The 7,494-nt window shown below is 60.6% G+C and overlaps 1 protein-coding gene across 1 annotated transcript in view; it reads right to left on the reverse strand.

Annotated features, from left to right (window-relative positions):
* The window catches only part of HEG1 (heart development protein with EGF like domains 1), a 125,942-nt gene extending 119,271 nt beyond the window's left edge, over nt 1-6,671 (reverse strand). Inside the window, exon 1 of the mRNA XM_038752134.1 lies at nt 6,462-6,671. Within this exon, the coding sequence (XP_038608062.1) occupies nt 6,462-6,585 (124 nt within the window). The 5' untranslated portion in view covers nt 6,586-6,671. The remainder of the gene's footprint in view (nt 1-6,461) is intronic.
* Nucleotides 6,672-7,494: the final 823 nt, after the last annotated feature.

Genomic DNA, 7,494 nt, shown 5'->3' on the forward strand with positions numbered 1-7,494 from the left:
GAGGCAGAGGTCATGGGTTCAAATCCCGCTCTGCCACTTGTCAGCTGTGTGACTTTGGGCAAGTCACTTCACTTCTCTGGGCCTCAGTTCCCTCATCTGTAAAGTGGGGATTAAGACTGTGAGCCCCCCGTGGGACAACCTAATCACCTTGTATCTCCCCCAGCGCTTAGAACAGTGCTTTGCACATAGTAAGCGCTTAATAAATACCATTATTATTATTATTTATTTTACTTGTACATATCCATTCTATTTATTTTATTTTGTTAGTATGTTTGGCTTTGTTCTCTGTCTCCCCCTTTTAGACTGTGAGCTCACCGTTGGGTAGGGACTGTCTCTATATGTTGCCAACTTGTACTTCCCAAGCGCTTAGTACAGTGCTCTGCACACAGTAAGTGCTCAATAAATACGATTGATTGATTGATTGATTGATTGACAACCTCATCACCTTGTAACCTCCCCAGCGCTTAGAACAGTGCTTTGCACATAGTAAGCGCTTACTAAATGCCATCATTATTATCATTACTGTGTGCAGAGCACTGTACTAAGCGCTTGGGAAGTACAAGTCGGCAACGTATAGAGACTGGGGAGGGTCCCCTGTCCGGGGAGACTCTCTCCGCTGTCTGTCTTTTAGACTGTGAGCCCACTGTAGGGTAGGGACTGTCTCTATATGTTGCCAACTTGTACTTCCCAAGCGCTTAGTACAGTGCTCTGCACACAGTAAGCGCTCAATAAATACGATTGATTGATTGATTGATTGGATGGGACCCCCCATATTGTCAAGCGAGACCCTCTCCAGTTGTCCAGATGAGCCCCTCCTCCCCTCCACTGCTTGGAGTGACCCTCTCCACTCTCTGGACGAGAGAGACCAGCAATCAATCAATCAATCAATCAATCGTATTTATTGAGCGCTTACTATGTGCAGAGCACTGTACTAAGCGCTTGGGAAGTACAAATTGGCAACACATAGAGACAGTCCCTACCCAACAGTGGGCTCACAGTCTAAAAGCAAAACCAGCAAAACCCTCTCCGCTGACTTGATGGACCCCCCCCCCGCCCCCCCCACCTTTCAATAATAATAATAATAGGCATTTGTTAAGCGCTTACTATGTGCAAAGCACTGCTCTAAGCGCTGGGGAGGATTCAGGGTGATCAGGTTGTCCCACGTGGGGCTCACAGTCTTAATCCCCATTTTACAGGTGAGGTAACTGAGGCCCAGAGAAGTTAAGTGACTTGCCCAAGATCACACAGCAGACATGTGGTGGAGTCGGGATTCGAACCCATGACCTCTGACTCCAAAGCCCGGGCTCTTCCCACTGAGCCACGCTGCTTCTCTTCTTCTTTTCAACTGTCTAATGAGACCCTTCCCACTGTCTGAATGGGACCCAACTTATGTCATGTTAACTTATGTTGCCAACTTGTACTTATGTGGCCAACTTGTACTTCCCAAGCGCTTAGTCCAGTGCTCTGCACACTGTAAGCGCTCAATAAATACGATTGATTGATTGATTGATTGACCCCTCCTCACTATCCGGGAGGGACCCCCCTCCAACTCTTCAGTGAGATGATAATAATGGTAACTTACTATGTGCTAAGCACTATTCTAAGTTCCGAGCACTGTTCTAAAGTGCTGGATCCTCTCCACTGTCGGGGCGGGACGCCCCCCACTCACTTCCCAGTGAAACCCACCCCACTGTCCAGTCACCGACACCCCCCAAACCACTGTCCACTGGCCCTACTGAGAGCTCACCTCCTCCAGGAGGCCTTCCCAGACTGAGCCCCTTCCTTCCTCTCCCCCTCGTCCCCCTCTCCATCCCCCCATCTTACCTCCTTCCCTTCCCCACAGCACCTGGATATATGGATATATGGTTGTACATATTTATTACTCTATTTATTTATTTATTTATTTTACTTGTACATTTCTATCCTATTTATTTTATTTTGTTGGTATGTTTGGTTGTTCTCTGTCTCCCCCTTTTAGACTGTGAGCCCGCTGTTGGGTAGGGACTGTCTCTATGTGTTGCCAATTTGTACTTCCCAAGCGCTTAGTACAGTGCTCTGCACATAGTAAGCGCTCAATAAATACGATTGATTGATTGATTGATTGATTGATTGTCCAGAGAGATTCTCACCATTGTCCAGGTGGGCCCCCCAAAAAAAAAAACCTACTGTCCGGTGAGACCCTCTCCACTATCCAGGCGGGACCCCCTACTCACTGTCCAGTGAGACCCTCTCCGCTGTCCGGACGAGAGCCCCCCACCACTCACTGTAAGGTGAGACCCTCTCCACTGTCCAGACGGGACCCCCCACCCCCCCTCACTGTCCGGTGAGACCCTCTCCGCCGTCCGGGCGGGACCCCCACCCCCCCTCACTGCCCGGTGAGGCCCTCTCCAATGTGCAGACGGGACGCCCACCCCCCTCACTGTCCGGTGAGACCCTCTCTGCTGTCCGGATGGGATTCCCACCCCCTTCACTGGCCGGTGAGACCCTCTCCGCCGTCCGGACGAGACCCCCAAGCCCCTCACTGTGCAATGAGACCCTCTCCTCTGTCCGGACGGGATCTCCCACCCCCCTCACTGTCCGGTGAGACCCTCTCCGCTGTCCAGACGAGACCCTCCACCCCCCTCACTGTCCGGTGAGACCCTCTCCGCTGTCCGGATGAGACCCCACCCCCCTCACTGTCCAGTGAGACCCTTCCCTCTGTCCGGACGAGACTCCCACCCCCCTCACTGTCCGGTGAGACCCTCTCCGCCTTCCGGACGAGACCCCCAAGTCCCTCACTGTCCAATGAGACCCTCTCCTCTGTCCGAACGGGACTCCCCAACCCCCTCCCTGTCCGGTGAGACCCTCTCCTCTGTCCGGACGACACCCCCACCCCCCTCACTGTCCGGACGACACCCCCACCCCCCTCACTGTCCGGTTAGACCCTCTCCCCTGTCCAGACGAGACCCCCAAGCCCCTCACTGTCTGGTGAGGCCCTCTCCTCCATCCGGACGAGACCCCCACCCCCCTCACTGTCCGGTGAGACCCTCTCCACTGTCCGGACGAGACTCCCACCCCGCTCACTGTCCAGTGAGACCCTCTCCTCCGTTCGGACGAGCCCCCCAAACCCCTCACTGTCCGGTGAGACCCTCTCCTCCGTCCGGACGAGGCCCCCACCCCCCTCAATGTCCAGTGAGACCCTCTCCTACGTCCGAACGAAACCCCCAAGCCCCTCACTGTCCGGTGAGACCCTCTCCCCTATCCAGAGGAGCCCCCACCCCCGTCACTGTCCGGTGAGACCCTCTCCTCCACCCAGACGAGCCCCCACGCCCCTCAATGTCCGGTGAGTCCCTCTCCTCCGTCCGGACGAGCCCCCCACCCCCTTCACTGTCCAGTGAGACCCTCTCCTCCATCCGGACGAGACCCCCACCCCCTTCACTGTCCAGTGAGACCCTCTCCTCCATCCAGACGAGCCCCCACCCTCCTCACTGTCCGGTGAGACCCTCTTCCCTGTCCAGACGAGCCCCCCACCTCCCTCACTGTCCGATGAGACCGTCTCCTCCATCCGAACGAGCCCCCCCACCCCCTTCACTGTCCAGTGAGACCCTCTCCTCCATCCAGACGAGTCCCCACCCCCCTCACTGTCCGGTGAGACCCTCTCCCCTGTCCAGACGAGACCCCCAAAGCCCCTCACTGTCCGGTGAGACCCTCTCCTCCATCCAGACGAGCCCCCACCCCCGTCACTGTCCAGTGAGACCCTCTCCCCTGCCCAGACGAGCCCCCCCCCTCACTGTCCGGTGAGACCCGGACGAGATTCCCACCCCCCTCACTGTCCGGTGAGACCCTCTCCCTTGTCCAGACGAGCCCCCCCACCCCCCTCACTGTCCGGTGAGCCCCTCTCCTCCATCCAGACAAGCCCCCACCCCCCTCACTGTCCGGTGAGACCCTCTCCTCCATCCGAACGAGACCCCCACCCCCTTCACTGTCCAGTGAGACCCTCTCCCCTGCCCAGACGAGCCCCCCACCCCCCCTCACTGTCCAGTGAGACCCTCTCCCCTGTCCAGACGAGCTCCCACCCCCCTCACGGTCCGGTGAGACCCTCTCCTCCATCCGAACGAGACTCCCACCCCCCTCACTGTCCGGCGAGACCCTCTTCCTTGTCCAGACGAGACCCCCACCCCCCTCACTGTCCGGTGAGACCGTCTCCTCCATCCGAACGAGCCCCCCCACCCCCTTCACTGTCCAGTGAGACCCTCTCCCCTATCCAGACGAGCCCCCACCCCCGTCACTGTCCGGTGAGGCCCTCTCCTCCGTCCGGACGAGACCCCCACCCCCTTCACTGTCCAGTGAGACCCTCTCCCCTGCCCAGACGAGCCCCCCCACCCCCCTCACTGTCCAGTGAGACCCTCTCCCCTGTCCAGACGAGCTCCCACCCCCCTCACTGTCCGGTGAGACCCTCTCCTCCATCCGAACGAGACTCCCACCCCCCTCACTGTCCGGCGAGACTCTCTTCCTTGTCCAGACGAGACCCCCACCCCCCTCACTGTCCGGTGAGACCCTCTCCTCCGTCCGGACGAGACTTCCACCCCCCTCACAGTCCAGTGAGACCCTCTCCTCCGTCCGGATGGGACCCCAAGCCCCTCACTGTCCGGTGAGACCCTCTCCCCTGTCCAGACGAGACCACCAAGCCCCTCACTGTCCACTGAGACCCTCTCCCCTGCCCAGACGAGGCCCACACCCCCCTCACTGTCCGGTGAGACCCTCTCCCCTGTCCGGACGAGCCCCCCACCCCCCTCACTGTCCGGTGAGACCCTCTCCTCCATCCAGACGAGCCCCCACCCTCCTCACTGTCCGGTGAGACCCTCTCCTCCATCCGAACGAGACCCCCACCCCTTCACTGTCCAGTGAGACCCTCTCCCCTGTCCAGACGAGACCCCACCCCCCTCACTGTCCGGTGAGACCCGGACGAGATTCCCACCCCCCTCACTGTCCGGTGAGACCCTCTCCCCCATCCAGACGAGCCCTCACCCCCTCACTGTCCGGTGAGACCCTCTTCCCTGTCCAGACGAGACCCCCAAGCCCCTCACTGTCCACTGAGACCCTCTCCCCTGCCCAGACGAGGCCCACACCCCCCTCACTGTCCGGTGAGACCCTCTCCCCCGTCCGGACGAGACCCCCCACCCCTCTCACTATCCAGTGAGACCCTCTCCCCTGCCTAGACGAGCCCCCCACCCCCCTCACTGTCCGGTGAGACCCTCTCCTCCATCCGAACGAGCCCCCCACCCCCTTCACTGTCCGGTGAGGCCCTCTCCTCCGTCCGGACGAGCCCCCCACCCCCTTCACTGTCCAGTGAGACCCTCTCCCCTGTCCGGACGAGACCCCCCACCCCTCTCACTATCCAGTGAGACCCTCTCCCCTGCCTAGACGAGCCCCCCACCCCCCTCACTGTCCGGTGAGACCCTCTCCTCCCTCCGAACGAGCCCCCCACCCCCTTCACTGTCCGGTGAGGCCCTCTCCTCCGTCCGGACGAGCCCCCCACCCCCTTCACTGTCCAGTGAGACCCTCTCCCCTGCCCAGACGAGCCCCCCACCCCCCCTCACTGTCCTGTGAGACCCTCTCCCCTGCCTAGACGAGCCCCCCACCCCCCTCACTGTCCTGTGAGACCCTCTCCTCCATCCGAACGAGCCCCCCACCCCCTTCACTGTCCGGTGAGGCCCTCTCCTCCGTCCGGACGAGCCCCCCACCCCCTTCACTGTCCAGTGAGACCCTCTCCCCTGCCCAGACGAGCCCCCCACCCCCCTCACTGTCCAGTGAGACCCTCTCCCCTGCCTAGACGAGCCCCCCACCCCCCTCACTGTCCGGTGAGACCCTCTCCTCCATCCGAACGAGCCCCCCCCCCCCTTCACTGTCCGGTGAGGCCCTCTCCTCCGTCCGGACGAGACCCCCACCCCCTTCACTGTCCAGTGAGACCCTCTCCCCTGCCCAGACGAGCCCCCCACCCCCCCTCACTGTCCAGTGAGACCCTCTCCCCTTTCCAGACGAGCCCCCACCCCCCTCACTGTCCAGTGAGACCCTCTCCTCCATCCGAACGAGATCCCCACCCCTTTCACTGTCCAGTGAGACCCTCTCCTCCATCCAGACGAGCCCCCACCCTCCTCACTGTCCGGTGAGACCCTCTCCTCCATCCAGACAAGCCCCCACCCCCGTCACTGTCCGGTGAGACCCTCTCCTCCATCCGAACGAGACCCCCACCCCCTTCACTGTCCGGTGAGACCCTCTCCTCCGTCCGAACGAGCCCCCACCTCCCTTACTGTCCGGTGAGACCCTCTCCCCTGCCCAGACGAGCCCCCCACCCCCCTCACTGTCCGGTGAGACCCGGACCAGATTCCCACCCCCCTCACTGTCCGGTGAGACCCTCTCCCCTGCCCAGACGAGCCCCCCACCCCCGTCACTGTCCGGTGAGCGGTCTGGGCGGCGCTCACCGGGGTCCGGTCCGGGCGGGCGGGTCCCCCGCTGTCCACCGCCGTCCGGTCCCGGCGGGGAGGCCCGGGACAGGCCCGGGACGGGCAGGAGCAGGAGCAGGAGGAGCAGCCGGGGCCGGGCCATCGGGGACCTACTGAGCGCCGACACTGTACTGAGCGCCGGGCGGAGGACCGCGGCTACCACCGGCCGGACACGTGTCCGGCCCACGGCGACCCCCCGGGCGAGAGGGGAGGGGGGGGGGTCTGCCTCCTGATAGAGTGGACTCGCCCGAGCGCTCAGCACAGTGCTCTGCACGCAGAGAGCGCTCAGTCCATACCACGGATCGATTGGGGAGGGGGGGAAGGGGGAGGAGGGGCGGGACGGGGGGGGGGGGCGGAGCAGCGGGAGGAAGGGGAGGAGGAGCAGCAACGGATGAAGGAGGAGGAGGAGGAGGGGGAGTGGGTCCGCTTCGTCCTGTACTGGACTCTCCCCAGCGTTTAGTAATCCTCACCATCAATCGTACTTATTGAGCGCTTACTAGGTGCAGAGCGCTGTGCTGATCATCCTCATCATCAATCGTATTTATTGAGCGCTTACCATGTGCAGAGCGCTGTACTGATCATCCTCATCATCAATCGTATTTATTGAGCGCTTACTAGGTGCAGAGTCTTCATCCCCATTTTCACAGATGAGGGAACTGAGGCTCAGAGAAGTGAAGTGACTCGCCCAAGGTCACACAGCAGACTTGTGGTGGAGGCGGGATTCGAACCCACGACGTCTGACTCCAAAGCCAAAGCGCTCAATAAATACAAATGTCAATAGAGAAGCAGCGTGGCTCCGTGGAAAGAGCACGGACTTTGGAGTCAGAGGTCGTGGGTTCGAATCCCGGCTCTGCCTCTTGTCAGCTGTGTGACTTTGGGCAAGTCACTTAATAATAATAATAATAATGGCATTTATTAAGCGCTTACTATGTGCAAAGCACTTCTCTGGGCCTCAGGTACCTCATCTGGAAAATGGGGATGAAGACTGTGAGCCCCCTGTGGGACAACCTGA

This window comes from Tachyglossus aculeatus, chromosome 1 (genome assembly GCF_015852505.1).
Source record: "Tachyglossus aculeatus isolate mTacAcu1 chromosome 1, mTacAcu1.pri, whole genome shotgun sequence".
In the NCBI taxonomy this organism is placed as follows: Eukaryota; Metazoa; Chordata; class Mammalia; order Monotremata; family Tachyglossidae; genus Tachyglossus; species Tachyglossus aculeatus.